Source organism: Staurois parvus, unplaced genomic scaffold (assembly GCF_062004578.1).
Source record: "Staurois parvus isolate SC_StPar_1 unplaced genomic scaffold, SC_StPar_1.0 ptg000048l, whole genome shotgun sequence".
In the NCBI taxonomy this organism is placed as follows: domain Eukaryota; kingdom Metazoa; phylum Chordata; class Amphibia; order Anura; family Ranidae; genus Staurois; species Staurois parvus.
The window spans coordinates 3,254,450-3,278,794 of record NW_028317844.1 but is presented as its reverse complement, the minus strand read 5'-3'; the positions used below and the strand labels follow the sequence as shown (position 1 = coordinate 3,278,794).

General features: G+C 38.0%; 1 protein-coding gene across 2 annotated transcripts in view; it reads left to right on the top strand.

Annotated features, from left to right (window-relative positions):
- The window catches only part of FIG4 (FIG4 phosphoinositide 5-phosphatase), a 315,676-nt gene that overhangs the window by 228,552 nt on the left and 62,779 nt on the right, over nt 1-24,345 (top strand). For both annotated transcript variants that reach the window (XM_089664705.1, XM_089664713.1), the window contains exons 21-22: nt 4,264-4,459; nt 17,752-17,834. In XM_089664705.1, coding sequence (XP_089520831.1) covers nt 4,264-4,459; nt 17,752-17,834 — 279 coding nt within the window. The remainder of the gene's footprint in view (nt 1-4,263; nt 4,460-17,751; nt 17,835-24,345) is intronic.

Below are 24,345 nucleotides of genomic sequence, written 5' to 3'. Positions count from 1 at the left end.
ATATGATAAATGGAAAAACATGGCAATGATAAATGATACACATCGCTCTAAGAAATTAAATATTATCCAGTTAGGGTTTGCATCATTTGTTTTTTTATTTCTTAAATTTGCTGGGGATTTTTCTTAAATTTGAAATTGGGCTTTAACTGCTTCCCCACCGCCCTATAGCAGAACTACTGCTACAGGGCGGTAGGGCTGTACAAAATCACATGTATATATACATGATTTTGCATTTCCGGGTAGGGTGTTCGTGCACCGCCCTACCCACGCCGCCATTTACGGCTACGGATGTCAATCACCGGTTCCCGGCTGGAGATTCTCCGCCGGCACCCAGCGATCACTGAGAAACATTGACAAAAGAGAGACCTGTATGTAGACAACACCGGTCTCTCTCCTGCCAGCAATAACATGCTGCTGTGTATGTCTCTGCACAGCAGAGACATACACAGCAGCATGTTTCCCAAGTAAAACACACACAGCACACATAGTAAAACATCACACAGCACACAGTTAACCCTTTGATCGCCCCAGATGTTAACCCCTTCCTGTCCAGTGAAATTAGTACAGTGCAGTGGCGGACTGACAACTCATGGGGGCCCCGTGTCCTTGCCCACACTCAAAAAGCCTATAAAAAAAAGGTACCAGGGCAGTGCCCGAGTGCTCGAATGGTCAGTCCGCCCCTGGTACAGTGTCAGTGCTTTTTATTAGCACTGATCACTGTATTAGTGTCATTGGGATGTCAGTGGCAGTTAGTCAGTTCCCACCCAGTGTCTGCCCTCCGCAGTCCCCTCTATAAGTCACTGATCGACGCCATTAATAGTATAAAAAAAATTCCAGTATATATACCACCATTTGTAGATGCTATAACTTTCACGTAAACCAATCTATTTCCACGTATTGGGATTTTTTTTTTTTAACAAAAACATGTAGCGAAATACATTTTGGCCTAAATTTATGAAGAAATTAGGCTTTTTTAAATATTTTTACTGGACATGTTTTATAGCAAAAAGTAAAAAATATTGTTCTGTTTTTCAAAATTGTCGGTCTTTTTTTTGTTTATAGCGCTAAAAATAAATAACACACAGGCGATCAAATACCACCAAAAGAAAACTCTATTTGTGGGGGAAAAGGGGCATCAATTTCATTTGGATACAGCATTGCATGACCGCAATTTTGAGTTTAAGTAATACAAAAAAAATTGCAAAAAGTGGCCGGGTCAGGAAGGGGGGTAAATCTTTTGGAGGGCAAGTGGTTAAAATTGAACTCTGTTTTTTTTTAACAAAAAAACAACTATTTATTAAAATGATATCTGGAAACTCCTGTACACAAAAAGTGCTGTTGCTATGGTAACATGTAAAAGAAATAAATTAAATCATAGCTGACTGCAGATTGCAATTAAAAGAATAATTTGCATATATTGTAGTTAAAAAGTTAATAATCCAGTTTACAGTAATGCAGTTTATATTGGGTTCAGATCTTTTTCCATTGATCATATAGAGTTTGTTTAAAAGACTTCTTCTATGTGCATTTTACTTGTCGTCTTTTTCACATAGAAGCTCATAATACATACATAAAATAGGCAGAGCAAATGATTTTTGTGTAGGATGTGAGAGGCAGTAAAAAATCCTGTTATAATTGCATTTGTAATATCGGATATGTCTATTCTGTTTGGAGTTGTTATGACATTTATGGCAATTCCTGTGAAGGTCAAAGAACCTGTGAATAAATGTTAAGCTTCTCTTAGCTAAACAATCAATCACTTTATATCACCTGCAGTATGCCATATAGCCAACCTGTAATTGAATTATTTCACGTGTTATCTAGCTCTTTTTAAGGCTCCATGCACACTAGCATTTTTTTAAGCTCCTAGAAGCTGTTGTTGGCATTTATGTCTTCTGGAAGCTAAATAGTGTTATCCTATGTGTCACTGCACACTACTTTAGGCTATTAGCATTTTTTGAGCTTCAGAGTCTAGAGCAGAAAAATAGTTGTTTTTGTGTTGTTTTTTGGAATGTTTTTTCCAGAAGAAAAAAATGCTAAATGCTGCCCATTGCTACTAAAATGCTCCTAACAGCTTTTTTTTTCTAGCTTTTTTTTCTGCTATATGTACTGTAAAAACGCTTATAAAACACAAACGTTCCTAAACGCTACTAAGAATTGCTATTACCAGTGTTTTTATCCAGTGTCTTTTGAGCTTTAAAAAAAACAAACAAAAAAACACACTGGTGTGCATGGAGCCTAAACTGACTAAAATGTTTTAAAGTATGTGTATGTCACTTCTTTGTATTTTATGTTGGTAATTATTTAAACCCAAAACCAAAAATGTAATATATAGCAGCTTGTCAGTCATTCGTGGTGGCAGTGTGTTCCAACTGTCTGTTTTTTACTGATGTCCAGCTGCAAGTGTAAACTAGGCCTAACTGCCACTTTAGCCAGACAGTGTCATCTGTAAAGGAAATTGAAAAATAACAGACTTATTGGCCAGATCAACTGGTAAATTGCAATATATTACATTGTTGGTTTTAGGTTTAACACCACTTTGGTATTTAAAATAGAATTATATGCAAAACTTTTTTTTAAATTTTGGATAGAGCAATGGAGGGTTTTAACTTCTGTCAGTTTTTTTTTTTTTTGCCATCTGTGTCCGATTGCCAAGATTTCCCTTCATTTCCTGTACCATAGCTAAACAGGAAGTAAGAGGAAATCCCTGCAAAATAAGGGAATTCTTTGTGGACCCCAAGGTCACCAGAACATGTTTCCCCATTGGAAGATTTCCCCTCTATTATCTTTCTGGGGACAACACAAAATTTTAGATTTTCTTTTATGTTCACTTTCAATGAAAAGGAACATAAAAGAAAATCTCAAACTTTGGGTTGTCCAAATGTTGGGTTGGTAAATGGGAAAAATAGAGAGGGTGAATCTCCTTAACAGGGACACAGCCAGCAATAAAAACTGATAGATGTTCTAATTCTTTAGATATACTTTGATATCACAGATAATATTTATTTCAAGTACTTATATAGTGCCGTCAATTTACACAGCGCTTTACATATATATTGTACATTCACATCAGTCCCTAACCCTCAAGGAGCGTACAATCTAAAGTCCCTAACTCACATTCATACATATACATACTAGGGACAATTTAGACAGGAGCCAATTAACCTACCAGCATGTCTTTGGAGTGTGGGAGGAAACCGGAGTAGCCAGAGGAAACCCACGCAGTCACAGGGAGAACATGCAAACTCCAGGCAGGTGGTGCCAGGGTTGGGATTCGAACTAGCGATCCTAATACTGCCAGGCGGAAGTGCTAACCATTTAGCCACTGTGCATATCATATAAGGAGCAAGACTATTTAGTGAATTAACCAATACGATATTAACTTACAAATATGTAAGGATGTACAAATATATAAAAATATATATATAAAAATAAATTGATTGTCATACATAACAGAACTTTGTATTTTTTTTGTAATAAAGCTACCTCATGGAGCTTGACAAAACACTGCATACTTTGTGCCTGTATACTATGGGGTTGCAAAAGGCAAACAGGCTGTTCGCTTTGCAATGGAATTTCCCCTAGATCTTGGTTAACACAGCAAAGTTTTACTTTGCAAAGAATGCCCAATCACATGCAGGGTAAACAAAATAAACACATTTTTGCTTGCACATAATTGGATGATAGAAGTCAGTAAAGCCTCACCTCATTCACTAAGTTCTGGGGAAAATTACCTTGCAAAGTACAACTTCCCGTACAAAGTGAATAGTCCATTTATCATTCGTAAATTAACCCCTATGTGTTTTTAGTTTAATTTGCCCCTGCCAGCATCCCTACCAGCCACAGCCCTTTTGACAGACGCGACTGTTCTTTGTTTTTATCTAACCACTTATAATGGCCCTTCTACTGAACAGTAAAACTGACCAAGTGGGCTGCTGTATCATATTTCTATATTAAGGTTCAAGACAAGGGATTCTGTCAGGAGAGATTCCTCACCAACAATAGAGTTTTAATGGAAATTTAATTTCAGTGATTTGTGCCAAATGTCACAGACTATGGAATCCCCCCATTTTACATAGTCCTAAATCAATAGTCTGATTACTGTTTCCAGCCTTGGTATAATCCAGGGGCTGCAATAAGTGGTGATCCTTCCATGTTGGTACACAACATGTAAGGCATTGAAATTATTTTTCAGGGGGTTGTATTTTGACCAATATGCCTAGACTAAGCTTTCTTTTGGGTAACGTAATTTTCATTTTGCAGTAACAAGACAAATCGGGAAGAGACTGTATTACAGCGGAAAACTGCTGCAAGTGCTCCTCCTCCCCCAAGTGAGGAAGCTGTATCTAGTAGCTCTGATGATGATTCTGGAACAGATAAAGAGGAAGAAGGGGCTGTGTCCCAGCGATCTACACCTGTGAAAATTTCTGATGTTGGCGATAATACCAAAGCATCAGAGGTGAGCATTTATTGGAATTAAACTATTTATGTTTACAATAAAGGCAGACACCTACTGGGGCTGTTCATGTACCTATTAGAAGACCCTTAGATGGTAGACCATTTACAATAAATATAGGAAACAAAAATGTATGTTTTTACCTTTTTGATATATCAGAATGATGTGTTTGATTATTGTGTATATATGATATTTATATGTTTGTTTAATCCCATTGTGAGACCTAATTACCCAATTTACTAGTAGATCCCCCATACTCTGGTCCCAACGCTGGACAATATCTTAGCATTGTTCTTGTTGTGGGCAAAATGAGGCATCAAGACGTCTTGATTAAATAAAGTCCATACTATGCTGTGCCTGCTTGGAAATTGGACAAAACCCTTCAACCTATCAAAACTGTTCTACGTAGTTACCCAACTTGCGGTATGTCCGTTCATTCACCATACATGATGTGGTTCCTGTATGATCATGTGCATCATGCATCATGTGATGCTCCTGTGTATGGCAACCTTTACTTTAGCACAAGAAATATGGCACATGGAGTGTAACCTTGATATCCATTGTACTAATTCCTATAGGAAACCATTTGTTCCTTGACTGTGCAAGTAGTAAGTAAAGTCACCATATAAACAATGCCAATATTGTGCCAACCCAAGCTACGTGTCTCAGTAATCTAATTTGCTGGCTTCACACTACTGCGCTGCGGTTTGGCCACAGCACGAGTGTACCTGCTTTTTTGTTTGTGTGCAATTTACTCACAGTTTTAGCCATAGTCCCACAGACTTTTTATTAGGTCACTTGTTATTAGCACATTTTCTAAAAGTGCAGCATGCAGGACATTTTAAGAAAATGTGCCAAAAACACATGACTTTGTAGAAAGTCTATGGGACCATGGCTAAAACCACAGGTAAAACATGCAAAATCCATGGGCACACCTCTGCTGCAGCCAGATCACAGTGCAACAGTGTGAAGCCAGCCTAAAGCTGATCATTTCACTAATATGCCAAAGCTGGAGTCACAAGGAAATTGTGGTGAATGTAATTGAAGTTTGATGGTAAGATATTAGGTTTGGTGCCTAATTAAATGTCAGATATCAGCTATTTGACTTGTCAAGTGTTATGGCAGAAACAAAAGTTTTTAACCCTCAAATGCTGGTTTTTACTCTGCTATTATTTTTTTCCTAAAATGTTCAACATCTTTGACAATATTATTTGCCCTGTGTATGTAACCACATATCTGTGCAGGCTTTTACATTGCCCCTATTTACTGAATGGAATCAGTGATGCAGATTTTACTGGCTGGATTGTGTGTATTAACATTAGGTTATTTAAGACAATCACAAGAACCTGGCTTCAACTATGTTGGTTTGGGCTAAGTCGGGTTATGTCAATCTAAAGCCTAGTACACAGGATGAGAAAATCAGATGAAAAATACTGCTTTCAGAGCAATCGTCCCATAATCTGATTACAGCTTTTGAGAGTCGATGGGGACAGTTTGTGCAAAATGATCTAAAGGGACAAGCATGAAAATATTTCTCGTACGATAACAGAATGAACGATTTTTGTTTAATCAGTACAGTATTCATCCATAAAAAAATGGAGTAACCAAGACCTCGCATGCTCAGAAACGAAAGAATACATTACAATACAATACATTACATCAGTGCGAGAGTTGTATTCTGTCTTACGAGAATTTTCTTAACTCTAGTATCCTAATCGATTTCAATATGAGACTAGCATGCAATAAAAACAAAAAAAACGGACAATCATTTGTCTGATATTCTCATTGTGTGTACGAGGATTAAGCCATCAGTTGTGCAAAGCGAACACTACATGATAGCACTACACCTTCCATATTACTACTGCATACAATTCTACAGCACAGGTTCACAAACTGCTAATGTTTTGTCGCATGATGAGCTAAGTGATGTGTGGGTACGTGAAATTAAATCAAGCAGGCATTTAATTACAGGAGTTGCAAAGCTTATTATTCTAAGTTATTCATTAGGGAAAAAATATTTAACTAGTTGTATAGAGGCAAAGCTATAACTGGTATCAACAGTATGGTAGAAGGTCTTTTCCAAGGGCATTACTAGAAATCACAGAGTCATTTGTCAAATTTTAGATAGCCCAACCAAAATATTTTTTTAAATCCACAGTAAAACATATTTAGTTTTTCCTTTACTCTAAATATATAGTAACTTGCAACGTATTTCAGTTTTCTAACTTTTATGTTTTTCAATCTTTCCCTATTTTTCTTTTCCCAACATGTGTCTTCATCCCATGTATTTCTTTTTCTCTCTTTCTATTGAGTTTGCTTGTATGTCTATGTCTTTCCTCATTGATCAGCAAACTTTTTTGTTTCCCTTCTAGTGCCTCTTATGTGTTTTTCTGTACACCCACATCTGTAGTTTTTTTCCTTGTGTTTGTGTTTCTTTTCTTGTGACTTCATGTGTCCCAGCTTTAAAGTGTCTTCCTTAAGGCCCTGTTCACATCTTTCACGTGTTGAAACTGGTAATGTTATTCAATGAAATTGTTCAGACCTGTTCAGGTCTCTGCGGTGCGTTGCACTGCAGTTTGAAAAAGTCCACTTTTTTTTTTGTGTATTTTCTTGCAATGTGATGCCCAAAAGAATAATGAAAATTTGAGAAAATACACTTAAAAAAAAAATGAACAAAAGCAGTCATGGGCAGATGTGAGCTAAGTGAGGAGGGTTATGGCAGACATTTTTAACAATACGCTCATCTCTGTCCCATGTTGTAGAGTGTCCATTGGCATTACCTAATGCCTTGGATGACTGGCATTAAGAACATCCAATGTAGAAAAAAGAATCCATGAGGTTCTGGGATTTTGATGTGAGTTCATGCATAGTAGTGAGAGGACACTAGCTCAGGTTAGGCTGCTCACAACAGACATGGCTACTCTCCTGTGGGTACCCAACATGATACCAGAATAAAACATTTGCTAATGTGAGGAGCATCAGACCAAATTATAAGAGTCCAAATTAATGTATTGGTTTACACTTAAAAAAAGCAATGTGTTTTGGGGAAGAGAAAAAACTCCCCCTTCATCAGGGCTTCAGTTATAAGAAGACCTTTGAATGGACTCAAAATAGTGCTTTCCTGTGTAAATCTATGTAGGAAAGCTAATTGCTGAACTAGGAGTAAAACTGGCCATACATGGTTCAGTTTTTTTTTTGTTCAGCCACTAGGCCACTAGGGTGAGTGAAAAAACAGAACAGATTTCCCAATTCACACATTCGAGGTGGATGCAAGAATTCTCCCTGTTGTGTCATTCTACTCTAATAGCAGGACTCCCTTTTCATCAGAATACACTGATCAGTGCTGCAGATGATTGGCTGCAGCGTTGATTAAAGCAACATTTTCCAATAAGCCTGTTTGTCAGAAGTCGATCGTTAGATTGACTTCTGATCCTGATTAAGATCCTGATTAAGATGATATAAATGTTTTACAAAAACACCAGAAGAATATAAGAGATCACTGCTCAACTTGCATGGAATGGCTCCAGGAGTAAATTTTACTGAATCAGGCAACTGTAATGGTAATGTTGGTAGGATAGGCCTGAATAAATTCATGCAGAATAAAAAAGTGCTGGAGTCACATGAGGTGACAGTTTATTGTACTTTTGCAAATGGGTTACATGAAGTCCCTGTATTCATATGTTTCACTGTTGGAAAAAACACAATATAGCAATTTCAATAAACTGTGAAAGTTATTAGAATATTGCAGAAAGGTCAGTGTCATAGCTATGGGGGTGTGGAGGGGTGGACCGCCTCCGGATGACACCTGCTAGAAGGGTGACACCTCTTAGGATCCCTGGTTGGGATGTGCCGCCATGCTTCCGGAGCCCAACTCCTATTCATCTCTAAAAGGGGAAAGATGACCGCGCCCATGAAGCAGGTATCTGTCAAAATCGTATACCCGCTTAACGTATCCTCCCCAAAAGCTCCATTTCACAAACAGGAGCCAGGGAGGAGGCCTTAAAGCGCAACTTCCCCTTTTGGGTGGAGCTCTGCTTTGAATTTGCTATTTTTTCTATTGGCAAAACACTGATGACCCTATTTTTGGACAATATGGTGCATCGCTAAAAAAAACCCTTCAAACAAATGAATGCAACCAAGATATATTGGTAAGTTACAATATATAACATATTTGGTTTTGGGCTTACATAAGCTTTAAAGTGATTGTGTAAACCTTCACCTTGTGAGAGAACATATTCAGTTTAAAATTGAAATTTGTATAAATCTTTCTAGATATAAAAAACATTATATACACCCCTTTTTCCATTTTTATAAGTGATCACATTTCCTCTGTTCTTAGCAGCAGCAGGAGCTGGGGAAGGAGAGACAGCAGGACACTAATCTTCCTAGTGAAAAGCTGTGTGGGGAGGAAGGGGAATTGTAAGCAGAAGTCTTATCATTGGAAGAGAAAACACTGAGTATTACAGTATTTAAAAGGAAATCCGAGGGACTGCCAGGAACACTAGGGATTTTACACAAAGGAAGCAATACAAAGAGAACAGGATACTGTACATGGTACAGCAGGCACATATCAGGAATATGAAATTTTGGGTTTACATATTCTTTAAGGGAATAAAGCTGAAGAATGATGGAAATGCAGATACATCCAAGAGTACCAGGTGCATCTACACTGTCCAGTTTCATCTATGGCTGAGTCCCTACTAGGCTAGAAAATTCACTGAAAGAAGCAGGCAACTCTATTGCTGCAAGTTCAGGGGTAATATATTGATGGTGAGGATTTTTTCCTTTGTGTACCCTTGAAATCATAGCAGATAAACATGCTACAACTGGTAGGATATGCTAAGAAGAGTTAGTTGCACCGAGGATCACTGAAGTATCATAGGCTAGAGTCTGAAAACATTACATTTTTGAGTTTTCGGAGAAATTGGGTGAAAAATACCCCTTTTAGACACTCTAAATTACATGAATATCTCAAACACCTCTGTTTTTTGGAAGGTAACCTTAAAATGTCTATGACCCAATTATTGTTAACATGCCATTTTCATATGCCTGTCTTTTGTTACTCAACAAGAGTCCTTTGATGCTTTGCAAGTGATTCATCAATTAACTAATAACATGTCATATTCACTGGTTCCTTTGAGTTCTGGTTAAGTGTTCATTTCCTGACTCACTTGAAATGGAGGCTTAACATGACAGAGTGAGTTATACTTCCAACAGCAAACAATAACAGTTTATCTGTCCAATTTAAGAAACTTTAAAAAAATGTGATTCTACTCCATCACAAAGCGTTATCAGGCAAACTTTTACAGAGACTCCATGTTGATGATGATCACTGTTCTTTCTGTGGTTTGGCACCTAGATGAACCTTCGTATGATTTTTCCATTACTAGGAAAAGCAATCAGAAAGCTTCAGCTGTGACTGGAATGGAAGAGCAATTTTTTTTTCTGGTGACAGAGTCATTTTGCAGTAGCATGACCCCACAGCTGGAACATTAAGTGCACCTTTTCATCTGAAATTTTGTTAGAAGAAATTTTGAGATACATTTATTTTTCACAGCGAGACCTTTTCACCAATTCTGCTTTGTGTGTTGACTAATACGTTCAGGTTATACCATTTCACTGTGTCATTTCCATCATACACATCCAGTTAAGGTAAAGTTAGGCCCAAGCTAAGATAAATATATTAGAATGCATTGCAAGCAACATCTGTTTTTTCTTAGACTTTAAGTAAATTGTTTTACATGTGCACTTGAGTTACTTTGTCCTGGCACCCACAGTATTCTGAGATTATACACCGAGCTGCGCATGTGTGGCTCGGTGCTCAATTAGAAAAAGAAGAATCTCTTCTGCCAACAAAAAGTCACCTTCTAGCATTTAAAGCAAAATCCCAGTCATGGCTGGTACAAAGATTTTTGTCTACACAAGCGAAGGTGCATTTTAGCGCCCCCCCCCCCCCACCATCATCCTGGAATCCTAAGCAGCCTTCTGTTGGTGCTGGTCTGGTACATATGTGCATGTGTGTATGTACTGTATGCATGTGCATGTATGCATGTTTGTGTAAATGTGTGTGTATGGCGTGTGTACATACATAAAAAGTGCTGCACTGCCTCTCCCAAAAGCTACTTTAAATAAATAATAACTGAATGAACTCCCCACTACACAGAGTCCCCACAAATGTGCATGTGCTATAATGCCCCGTGGGTTGACAATTATATCCCTTCTTGTAGAATTTTCACACTCCTCCCCAGTGACTAAATCCTAAATTAACCAATAAGTAAATACAGGTGCTTTATTGACAACAGTGCTAAAAATAGCACATATACAATGCCAGAAACTGTGTATACAGTGAAATTGTATAAAACTATATATACAGTGGGGATCGAAACTTTGGGCACCCCAGCTAAAAATTTGTATTAATGTGCATAAAGAAGCCAAGGAAAGATGGAAACATCTCCAAAAGGCATCAAATTACAGATTAGACATTCTTATAATATGTCAACAAAAGTTAGATTTTATTTCCATCATTTACACTTTCAAAATAACAGAAAACAATAAAATGGCGTCTGCAAAAGTTTGGGCACCCTGCAGAATTTATAGCATGCACTGCCCCCTTTGCCAAGCGGAGACCTGCCAGTGTCTTGGATTGTTCTCAATCATCATCTGGGAAGACCAGGTGATGTCAATCTCAAAGGTTTTAAATGCCCAGACTCATCTGACCTTGCCCCAACAATCAGCACCATGGGTTCTTCTAAGCAGTTGTCTAGAAAACTGAAACTGAAAATAACTGAAAATAACAACTGAAAATAGTTGACGCTCACAAAGCTGGAGAAGGCTATAAGAAGATAGCAAAGCGTTTTCATATGTCAATATCCTCTGTTTAGAATGTAATTAAGAAATGGCAGTCATCAGGAACAGTGTAAGTTAAAGCAAGATCTGGAAGACCAAGAAACATATCAGACAGAACAGCTCGCAGGATTGTGAGAAAAACAATTCAAAACCCACGTTTGACTGCACGATCCCTCCAGAAAGATCTGGCAGACACTGGAGTTGTGGTACACTATTCCACTATAAGGAGATACTTGTACAAATATGGTCTTCATGGAAGAGTCATCAGAAGAAAACCTCTTCTACATCCTCACCACAAAAGTCATCGTTTGAACTTTGCAAATGAACATATAGACAAGCCTGATGCATTTTGGAAACAAGTTCTGTGGACCGATGAGGTTAAAATTGAACTTTTTGGCCGGAATGAGCAAAGGTACGTTTGGAGAAGAAGGGGCACAGAAGTTAATGAAAAGAACCTCTGTCCAACTGTTAAGCATGGGGTTGGATCAATCATGCTTTGGGGTTGTGTTGCAGCCAGTGGCACATGGAACATCTCACGAGTAGAAGGAAAAATGGATTCAATAAATTTCAGCAAATTTTGGATGGTAACTTGATGCCATCTGTGAAAAAGCTGAAGTTAAAGAGAGGATGGCTTCTACAAATGGATAATGATCCTAAACGCACCTCGAAATCCACGGGGGATTACATCAAGAGGCGTAAACTGAAGGTTTTGCCATGGCCTTCACAATCTCCTGACCTCAACATATTTGAAAATCTATGGATAGACCTTAAAAGAGCAGTGCGTGACAGACAGCCCAGAAATCTCAAAGAACTGGAAGACTTTTGTAAGGAAGAATGGGCAAAGATACCTCAAACAAGAATTGAAAGACTCTTGGCTGGCTACAAAAAGCGTTTACAAGCTGTGATACTTGCCAAAGGGGGCAGTACAAGATATTAACTCTGCAGGGTGCCCAAAATTTTGCAGACGCCATTTTTTTTTTCTGTTATTTTGAAAGTGTAAATGATGGAAATAAAATCTAACTTTTGTTGACATATTATAAGAATGTCTAATCTGTAATTTGATGCCTTTTGGAGATTTTTCCATCTTTCCTTGGTTTCTTTATGCACATTAATACAAATTTTTAGCTGGGGTGCCCAAACTTTCGATCCCTAATGTGTGTATATATATATAAGTCCCAATAATGTGCAAACATTTCAAAAAAAACCCCCAAAAAATCCACATCCGGTGTGAATGTTAAGTGATACAGTAATAAATCTTCTTATCCATAGCAATTCTGTGTGCTAAGTGCTCCAATTAGTGCTTCCCCTCCAGAGCCCCACTCACCACAGATAATTGACCACCTGGAACGGTAGCGTAACACTGTATTTATTAGGTAAAACACGTTTAACATTGCACTTACATAAAAACCATGTGTATGGCACTTTAAATCCCAGCAAAAAGCAATTCCTTCTCAGAGTACAAGTGTAGCGATATCAAGCCCCGTCCTACATGTTTTGTCGTATGACGTCATCAGGAGCGGGTGTACATATCTCATATAAAAAAAAAAAAAATAACATTGCACACACAAAGCATAGCTGTGCTATTGTAATGGTGGTTATAGATGCTTCAATTAATTATCAGATTTATGTGTGATTCATTTAGAATGATTGAATTGGCATACAATTGGATAGACGTGACTTCCCTTCTGATCGATCTAGATCGAATCTGGATCAAACTGAGTTGACCAGCCAGAGTAGAAAATTATCAAACATGTTGTATCAATCGGCAGGACTGAGATACTTTGTGAATCTGTTGTTTCTGAAGTTTTGGTCAATTTGAATATGATATTGTATGGCTGATACAGAGATGCGATCAATTACTTACATTCGTGTCTTTCGACCATGGATGGGAAATCTCCTCCCTGTCCATCACTCTTGCAGATGGAATGGGTCGCTGACTATGGATGGATGGAGATGGATCAGAGAAGCCATATATGGAAAGGTTACCAGAGGAGTAACACAGTCTTTTATGTACAATGTAGGGCATTTTTGCAAATTTTCACAAACAATAAACTCCATGTACCTTAGGTCTTTTTTTCTGTGTTACAATTACACTGTATTTTTTCAAGGCAGATCAACAAGTTTTTTGCAGTGTTGCTCTTCTCAGTGCACATATTTATCTTTCAGTGTCCTGCCCCTCCATTTAGCTGTGGAACACAGAAGGGCAACCCTGCGTAAGCTCAAGTCAGTTTTCTGCTTGAAGCGTACACAGGACTGGCTGTGGCTCTGAACTCATGCGATGGTTCTGACTCAATCAACAAGCATCCCCACTGTTACATGGTCCCCATAAACACAATACCAAGTATTGTGTTTACTCCTAATAGTTGAATGGAGTGGTGGGAAAGCTCCCAAGGGACTGAGGTTTAACCATTTACACTCTTTTAAATAAAAGACAATTTTTTTGGCATGATCAGCCACATTTACAATATCAGTGCCCAAATTTCACAATTTCTGCCAGGGTATGTAAACTTTTGAGCACAACTGTATCAGCATGTCACACATCTATGCCTTTCTATTATTTTTTTTGCAACATACACAGTATAAAAAGAATAGTAATAGCCAAAAATAACTCTTTTTCCATTGCAGCATCAAAAGTTTGTAGGAAAAATGGGGTGAATACTGTTCAGAGGTTATCTGGTAGCTGCAGAGATGGTGCATATGTAATAAGGGATTATGTAAGCACTTTCTTTTTCGCTGCAACACTTCAAAAATATTTTACAAAGACATTACAAAATCACCATTGAACATAGTGCGAATTATGACTTACTATAAAGAACATCATCTGTTGGTATTTATCCGGGATGAAACTTTAACAGCTGCAGACAGAAATTTTAAAAGTATACTGGCTACAATGAGTGAATTTCTGAATTATTCTTATACAACCTCAGAAACCATTCTTTCAAAAGTTTATAGCTAGTCAAAAACTTGAAGGCAGCCTGTTATGTAACAGTTTGACTACTGATTGCTTTTATTTTCACCCTAGCAGTCCCAAATACAAATTTTACAGACTGTCAAATACACTTGTATCCCTTTGCCCAACAGACAGTCCAACATACATGTCCTGCTTATAGGCTAATGCACATTATTATTATACATGGCTCTAACAATGACAATAATATATACAGAAATGTAATAAAAGATAGGATGCAGCCCAAACAATGTATTTTTATTCTACTGAAAATCATATACCCATGCATGTGTCTTATCCATGAATGTTACATTTTTGCAAACTGTCAGTCATGTGCTGTGTTAAAAAAAAAAAAAAAATATATATATATATTATATGATATTAAGACAATATCTTATAAATGGTGTGTATATATATATATATATATATATATATATATTGTATTTTGTTTTTTGTTATTGACCCCATATTACCTAAGGAAACGTAAAGTGCAATATATACTTACTCACATTTCTTGCTAATATACAGTACTTACAGGTCTGTATAGATATATAGAGAGAGATAGATGTTCGAAGTGTTAATAATAACAAATGACACAAAGATGTTACTGTATATCTATATCAAATTATTTGGTAAAATTTGATACAGTGCTGTGTTCATTTCCCTTTTTTAATAAGCACATTTTTTTTTCTTTGCAAAAGGCACAGCGGTCTCACTAAGTTATTTATAATACATTTCCTTTCCTAAACCTTACTTTTATATTTTTGTGAGTGGTGATTTTAGAGCACATTATTAAGAAAAGTGAATGCTTTCAAACTGGACAATAATATTGTGCTTGCTTATGAGAGTGAAAATTAAAGCATATATAAACTTTGGAACAAAAACTGAATGTACATGGCATACCCAATTACAAAAACTTATACTGTATGTGGTAGATGAAGGGAGCACAGTAAGTTATCAGTTCGCAAGATTTTTGGCACGATAAACAGCTTTTTTTTTTTTTTTTTTTGACTGGTAATACAAAACACCTTGATATATTTCACGGACCCCAAGTGAGCAAATAGGAGAAGTGTATTGTTAGATTTTAGATCCACTTTAAATTAATACATTTTCAATTCATATGTTTGGAATGGTTTATTTTAGTTACTATAGATTATATATCATGATTTCTGGCTGTTACCCAAACGTATAACATCTGTTTGGTTTATTAAGCTGCTCAGATCAGCCAAAATTTCTGCACCTTTAGAGATGAAGGGGTGTTTTATTCACATGTTGCAGCTGAAAATTCCATTAGGAGGAAGAGGGTAGATGGGCGAGCTTCTTTATGTTACATAGTCTGGCTGAAAAAAGACAAAACTCCAGTTCAACCATTAAAAAAAAATAAAGTTATAATCCTATACCCACAGTTGATCCAGATGAAGGCAAACCCCCCCCCCCCCCAAAAAAAAAGCATGATCCAATTTGCTCCTGCAGGGAAAAAAATTCCTTCCTGATCCCCCAAGAGGCAATCGGATACTCCCTGGATCAACTTTACCTATAAATGTTAGTATCCAGTTATATTCTGTGTATCTAAGACAGAATCCAGGCCTTTTTTACAGCAATCCACTGAGCTGGCCAGAACCAACTCTTGAGGGAGTCTATTCCACATTTTCACAGCTCTTACTGTGAAGAAACCTTTCCATGTTTGGAGATTACATTTTTTATCCTCCAGACGTAAAGAGTTTTAATTCTACTAATAGCGGTGATCAGCAACTTATAATGGGACTGTGATAGTGCCACTAACTGACACTGGGTGGGAACTAACACTGACATCATCAGTGACACTAATACAGTGATATACAGTGATCAGTGATAATACAATAAACTGTCACTGTACAAAAGACACTGGCTGGGAAGTGGTTAACATCTCAGGTTAATCAATTTTTACTAAAAATCTCTTTGTTCCTTCTCAATATCAACAAAGAGATTGTTCCCTCTCTATAGAGCCCTGTGTTGATTGTCAACACAGGACTCTGGGCTGTGATTGGATACAGCCAATCAGCAGGTCCTGGCCATGAATCATTGGCTGGAACCTTTTGACAGACTCCCACTGTACAAACTCCCATGTACATTTGCAGTGGGAGTTGGCAGGTAGGGATAGGGACCCAGAAGAGGCCTGTGCCTGTACAGGCTGCCTGTCCACAGTACATTGTGGGTGGTTCTTCTGTGTGCAGCACAGTTGCCACTCCGAATCCTTACCTGAGCAATCTCGATCCAGCGATGTTCACAGTGGCCTCGGTTGTATGGGGACTCTCCCTCCTCATTGGCTGAGACAAAAGCAGAAGCCGATTGACTCCTGCTGCTGTCAATTACAGCCAGTAAGCCAGTAAGAAGAGAGCGGCGGGCGGGGCTGAGCTGCGGCTCTATGTGTCTTATAGAGCAGCAGCTAGGGAGCGAGCACACAGCGGTGCCCCAGGGCAAGCAGCTTTCTCTGGGGGCAGTGCTTGAGAGGAAGGAGCCAGGGGACCTGAAAAGAAGAGGATCAGGGCTGCTCTGTGCAAAACTACTGCAAAGTGTAGGTAAGTATGACATGTTTGTTATTTCTAAAACATTTCAAAAAATAACTTTAAGTTGTTATAGTTCATGGCATCATGGTGTATCTGTAGGAAGCAGGGACCCACCAGAGGATCCACTGACAGAGCAGTTTGGGCACATAGCATGGGATAATCTTCCACGTGAAACTGTAAATGACAATGTGTTACCTATCCTTTCTCTATACTTTTCAAAACTAGAAAAAAGGTACATTTTATACCTTAAAATGATTGTATTGTCCAAAATACTATATATTGTGATATATCATTTAAAACACTTTGACCTTTCAGAGACTCCATCAAAGCACCTAATTGAGCCAACCAGCTTATATAAAGCTTTTTATGAAGAAGGCCCAGAGAGTAACTAATAAATATGAACAAAAACCAATGTCCGTCATATAAAGTCTCTGACATTTTCCTGCTCTGTTAAGCTTCCTAATATTGTGCGTTCTTTCCACCCTTCCTTTTAACCAACAAAAATGTACAGTTGCCACTCCTTGTGTCCTCTGTTACAAGTATGGATCCCTTTTGGCAATATTTTATTACTAAGTTGCAGTTTATTGACTACAACATGTATGTGAATGTATTGACAAGTTACAGTATATGTCTTGGATGACTTGGATTTTATGTTGAAAACTGTATGTACATTGTTGATCTCTGAATAAATGAAACTAAATAAAATTAGTAAGAATCCTCTGCAAAAAGTATTTTTCTCTGTTGCATCTAATGATCATTTTCAAGTGAAAACTCACATTACTCAGTGAAACTGACTTTTTGCCTTTCTTAAGACATCATCTGATTTCTGAGTGATCGTACTGTATATAACAGACTGCTTTATTACTTATATATTATTACATTCGGTAAATCTTCTTCTCCCATGTATTCTCAGCAGTGACTTAATGATAGAATAAAAATGTCTGCTTTTCCTTTAGACAACATCTCAGTCAACAAAAGAAACATATGGCATTAATCTCTCAGAAGCTCCTTCAGAGACTGATCTACAAGTATACACAAGGTAATGATATATAGTATGCCACAGTTTTAACGTCTGATTTTAGGTCATGGTATTGTGGATTAAATGAAAATATCAGGTCATTTCCAATATATCCTTAATTATGGTGTAGCTTTTCTAACCATTCACATGCAGCCTTGACCAACAAAGAGCTCTTAAATAATAATTGGTCATTCTTGAGTGCAGTATCCCATAAAAAATAATCTGGATTAATATTTTACTGCTTTGATTTATAATTGGTGCAGCTAAGAACTAGCACGCAAGGGAGTTATTTGGTCACAGCACACAATGTATAACATGAGCATTGTAATAACAATACAAACAATAGTTATTTTTGACAATTCAATACAAGCTTACTTGAAAAATCGTGTTTCATATTGTGAGTACTGCTTGTCTGTTGACCATCGCTTTCCACAACTTTTTGGATCCCCTGCATGCTTTGCAGCTTTCTTTCTGCTCTTTGTACAGACTACATATCCCATGGTACCTTGCTGCCTGCAAGGTGTGGTTCCTGTACAGACTTCCTGAAACACCTCTTCTCAGCACTTCTGTGGTTCAGAAGGCAGACTTTATGAAATGTGTGATACAGCATTGTCTACTCCCAGAAAATAAATGTGTGGGGAACTTCACAAAGTATGTTTACAAACTTAAAGATTGTTCTGATTAATAGTAGGCTAGAAATAATTGAAATACAATATGGAAATAAATATGGTTTAATTCTTAAAGCATAGCTATGGTTAAAATCTAAAGTGTTACTAAACCCTCAACAGTAAAATCAGTCTTTATATGCAGTAAAGCATGCTTGTTATGCTCACTGTGGAACCTAAGGGGTTAATCATCCACATTGTGTACAAAGGCTGTTTGAGCCTATCTTCTCTGATCCTACCCTTTCTATATTGTCCTCAATCCATCTGTTGATAGTACAGAGCCCTAGGAGGCACTCTGCACATGCTCAGCTTAATGTGTATGGCTATAGAGTCTTTTTTTTTCCTTGGGAGGGTGTATGTGATCAGCACAGGGCAATCAGCACTGACAGAGGGTCAGGGGTCATGAAGCCTAATAGGACAGTCAAAGGAGAATGAAATCTCTTACAAGCTGTAACCCGTGCTCTGCCTGACACTGATAGAAGTCACAAGGCTACTATAAACAGCTGATGAGAAAAGGCATTTAGCAGTTTATATAATCTAAAAATAATTGCATTTCCATGTTCTGTGTACTGTAGAAGACCAGATACAGTGAATGCAGGGTCCTGGGTTTAGTAAGTCTTTAAGTGTTGTTTACTAAATAAGGCTGGAAAATTGCATACCATAAGTTTTCTTAGCCTAAAAAGGTATTAGGGTCTGCTTAATAGGTGAAGTTATGCTTAGTGACTTGAGTTGCTTAGCTCAACCTCTGCTAAACATATGTTTTTGTTGGGTTTAGCAAAGCAAGGTAGCAGACAAGTTAAAGCTACTATTTTACAGTTCAACAAATGTAGTGTATTAGAGTTCTTTTCATTTCTGTTGTTTTCCAAGGTCAGAGCTACTGTATGTTGCTGCAGAAGAAGATTAACAAAAAAAATTTTAAAAACATGAAGCTCAGAAAAGCAAAGCTTTTTCATCTTTGTAAACAACAGAAATAGCTCCATGAACATAGGCATTCTGGAAAAAATATTGACAAACTATAAAAGAAAAACATCTGCTTTAGTATTCTTTTTTTGGCATGTATTATTTTAAACAAGATGTATGCACTTTTTTCAGAATCTTCATCTTGACAAATGTATATTATAATTACGGTTATTTTTGTTTTGTCAAGTACAGTTGTGTCCAAAATTATTCAACCCCCACTGAAATTGAGTGTTTTGGCCAGTTTGACATTGCTTTTGATCATTCAGTCATCTTGCTTACATTTACATTAAAGAGGCACTTGTAGGTCAGACAAATATAACATAACAGTTATAATGAAATAACCACAAATGTCTTTTCTGTGCTCACAGCATTATCAGTTTTATTCAACCCCCAAGTGACATTCAATCTTAGTACTTAGTACAGCATCCTTTTACAGTTATAACAGCTTTTAAACGTGAAGCATAGCTTGACACAAGTGTCTTGCAGCGATCTACGGGTATCTTCGCCCATTCTTCATGGGCAAAGGCCTCCAGTTCAGTCACATTCTTAGGCTTGCGCACTGCAACTGCTTTCTTTAAGTCCCACCAGAGGTTCTCAATCGGATTTAAGTCTGGTGACTGCGATGGCCACTCCAAAATGTTCCAGCCTTTCCTCTGCAACCATGCTCTAGTGGACTTGGAGGTATGCTTGGGATCATTGTCCTGTTGAAAGGTCCAACGTCTCCCAAGCCTCAGGTGTGTGACGGACTGCATCACGTTTCCATCCAATATCTCCTGGTACTGAAGAGAATTCATGGTACCTTGCACACGCTGAAGCTTCCCTGTACCTGCAGAAGCAAAACAGCCCCAAAGCATGATTGACCCTCCACCATGCTTCACAGTAGGCAAGGTGTTCTTTTCATCATAGGCCTTGTTCTTCCTCCTCCAAACATAGCGTTGATCCATGGGCCCAAACAGTTCTAATTTTGTTTCATCAGTCCACAGAACACTATCCCACAACTTTTGTGGTTTGTCCACATGGCTTTTGGCATACTGCAGTCGACTCTTCTTATTCTTTGGAGACAGCAAGGGGGTACGCCTGGGAGTTCTGGCACGGAGGCCTTCATTACGCAGTGTGCGTCTTATTGTCTGGGCTGAAACTTCTGTACCCACATCTGACAAATCTTTTCTCAGTTCCTCAGCAGTCACACGGGGACTTCTCTCCACTCTACGCTTCAGGTAGCGCACAGCAGTCGAAGTCAGCATCTTCTTTCTGCCACGACCAGGTAGCGTTTCAACAGTGCCCTTTGCCTTGAATTTGCGAATGATGCTTCCTAAGGTGTCTCTTGGTATGTTTAACATCTTTGCAATCTTCTTATAGCCATTGCCCTTCCTGTGAAGAGAAATCACCTCTTCTCTTGTCTTCCTGGACCATTCTCTTGCCTTCACCATGTTTGTAACCACACCAGTAAATGTCTAGAAGGAGCTGAGTATCACAGTCATTTTAAAGCTGCCTAATTGGTGCTTATTATGCTTGATTGCTGCTCGGTGACATCCACAGGTGTTTTCAATACCTGATGGAAAGCACCTGTATGAACCTCTGTTCTTCAGAGTGGTAGTCTTTAAGGGGTTGAATAATTGTGGCAATGAAGAAACCACATAAGAACCATTTACTACTGTATTACATAAACAATTGATGTCATTTTAGTTGCATTTGGGTAGTTACAACGTCCTTGTAGGATTTGATTCTGAATACAATTCCAAATGTACACTATAGTCCCTAAACCCCTTTACAGCATTGGGGGTTGAATAATTTTGGACACAACTGTACATCACTTCTATTGTATCTGTAATTCATGTTTGATTGTTTTGGCAATCTTGATAAAGGTACTAACTATACCATACCCTACAATTTGATCTTGGAGCCTCATAGATCAATCTCTGGAATCTGTGCTCATGGTTTTGTTAAAAAAATAAAACATTTAAATGCATAGTTATATTAAAAGAATAGAAGCTGGAAAAAGGAAGTACAGTTTTACCAACGTATAAGCCCTCTTGTTAGTTATTGGGGAGATGCTTAAAGCGGCCTTGTCTCCTAGTTATAAAGCACCAAAAACACAACATACAAAAAAAGGGTTTATACTCACCTGTACTGCCATTCATTATTCCAGTCATTGCTATTTTGCAGAGCAATAGCCGCTTCATATCCAAAACACTTGTGGCGGATGCCTGGTGCCTGGTTCCCCCCTCTGACCATTTCACCACTATATAGGACATGCAAAGAGGGACTCCAGCATTCCTGGAAGTGTTGAATGTGAGATTGGAGGAACTAATCACTGCAGGGGTGACTATAAACCCATTTTTGTATGCGGACAGTGCTTTTTGACGTTGTTAACCAATCGACAGGGTCATTTTAAGAAGGAGAAGGCAAGGAGAGTTTAGATTTTGCAAATGATATTAGCCAAAGGTATGGAAAGGATATGCCATTTCAAAGATCTATGCAACATATCTATATTTATTCTGAAAACAGAAACTCCTAAATGAGCTTGCCCCATTATGAACCTTCAGGTAAGTGAACATCCATTTATGCACTTATCAAAGCCATTTTGCTACTAGCATATGCGTGCGCACAGGGTGTGCCAGATGTGCCTGGGCACACCCTAATCACCTCCTGTGCATTACTATTATTGCTTATTATTGTGCCAATGAGGAGATGGGAAAGATCTCCCACTGAGTGGCTGTAGAAGCACTTCTCTTTCACTATGAAACTGCAGACAGGTAGATAATGTGCCTGCAGGGAGATTAGAAAGCTATGCATGTGTGTTTGAGCTTTGGGGTACACACCCTAATGAAATAGACTGGGCACACTTATGGTTACTAACATTGAAAGTATTTTTTCACTGTGAACTGAAATATGAAAAGGATGCCCTGCTTTTTAGAAAGGGCATCTCCGGAAATAATTATATAAGGTTTAACAATGTAGGGCTTAATCCATGGGGGTTGACTTACTAAAAACAAATAGGCTGTTCACTTTGCAAGCTAACCTGCATGTGCAAACAATCATTTTTTTTTTATTTTTGAGTGTAAATGGATATTCTTTGCAAAGTGAATTTTTACCATATTCACTAAGCTTCAAAGTGAAAAGCCCATTTGCTTTAAGTAAATTAACTCCATGGTGTTGAATTAGATGTGATAACGGGACCAGGAAGGATTTTCCTCCAGGTTGAGGCAAATTTTAGGAATTTTATGCTTATGTTCTTTTGTATAAGTATATAGTGCATGAAATTAAATTGTATTGAACTTTTACCTTTTTTAAGCATTGGTTACTATATTACTCTACAACGTGCATCGTAAAAATACAGCCTTGCTTTTTGCTCATTTCATTAAAGTGTCACTAAACCCACTTCATAGAAAACTATCAAGAAATGCTGTATTGCATGCTGTTCATACTCAATCACTATGACGTTTGTTTTCTGTATTCTGCAAAAATAACCTGGTTGATCCTGCTGCTCTCTATCTCCACGTTCTGTTCATGTCCCCAATTCAGTTGGGAATGTGGCAACTCTACACGTGCTGAGTTTTCAGTGAGTTTCTATGCTGAGCATTTCCTCACTATCACATCTGAGCATCCCATGTGATTATAGAGTCACATATGTACAGTGGACATAAAGGGGTTTATTTACTAAAGCTGGAGAGTGCAAAATCAGACTCACTTCTGCATAGAAACCAATCAGCTTCCAGGTTTCATTGCCAAAGCTTCATTGAACAAGCTGAGGTTAGAAGCTGATTGGTTTCTATGCAGAAGGGAGTCTGATTTTGGACTCTCCAGCTTTAGTAAATAAACCCCAAAAAGTCTGCATACCCCTGTTAAAGTGTCAGGTTTATTTCACCAAAGATTTTATTAAGCTTGTTAAAAGAAACATACAAACCATGACACATTGTATGATACAAAGCAACAACAAACAATAAAGGATGGGGAAACAACACACAACAAACTCAGAGATACACATACAAGACCCACGTTGGGGTCCGGATAACACTATGGAAGGCAAGGGGCCACAAGACCCGCAACCACTTTCAAAAATGTAAAAGCTACATACAAGAAAGCAACAAAGAGAAAACGCATAGAGAGCCACGCTCTCATGAGGCAATGTTGTCCCTGAGAATCATAGACCTGTAAGATGGCACTAATAAATGATAGACAATCAGTCTAATATAAACAAACCATACAACAGATGAGAAAGAGAAAAAAATAATAAAATGTCATGTTTCTGTGATGTAAAAAATGAGACAAAGATAAATCATTTCAGAACTTTTTCCACCTTTAATGTGACCTATAAACTGTACAACTCAGTAGAACAACAAACTGAATTTTTTTAGGTGGAGGGAAGTAAAAATTAAAAACTAAAATAATATGGTTGCATAAGTGTGCACACCCTTAAACTAATACTTTGTTGAAGCACCTTTTGATTTTATTACAGCACTCTTTTTGGGTACGAGTCTATCAGAATGGCACATCTTGACTTGGCAATATTTGCCCACTCTTCCTTGCAAAAACACTCCAAATCTGCCAGATTGTGAGGGCATCTCCTGTGCACAGCCCTCTTCAGATCACCCCACAGAATTTCGTTTGGATTCAGGTCTGGGCTCTGGCTGGGCCATTCCAAATCTTTAATCTTCTTCTGGTGAAGCCATTTCTTTGTTGATTTGGATGTATGCTTTGGGTCATTGTCAGGCTGAAATATGAAGTTACTTTTAATGACCAGCTTTCTAGCAGAAGCCGGAAGGTTTTGTGCCAATATTGACTGGTATTTGGAGCTGTTCATAATTCCCTGTACCTTGACTAAGGCCCCAGTTCCAGCTAAAGAAAAACAGCCCCAAAGCATGATGCTGTCACCACCATGCTTCACTGTGGGTATGGTGTTCTTT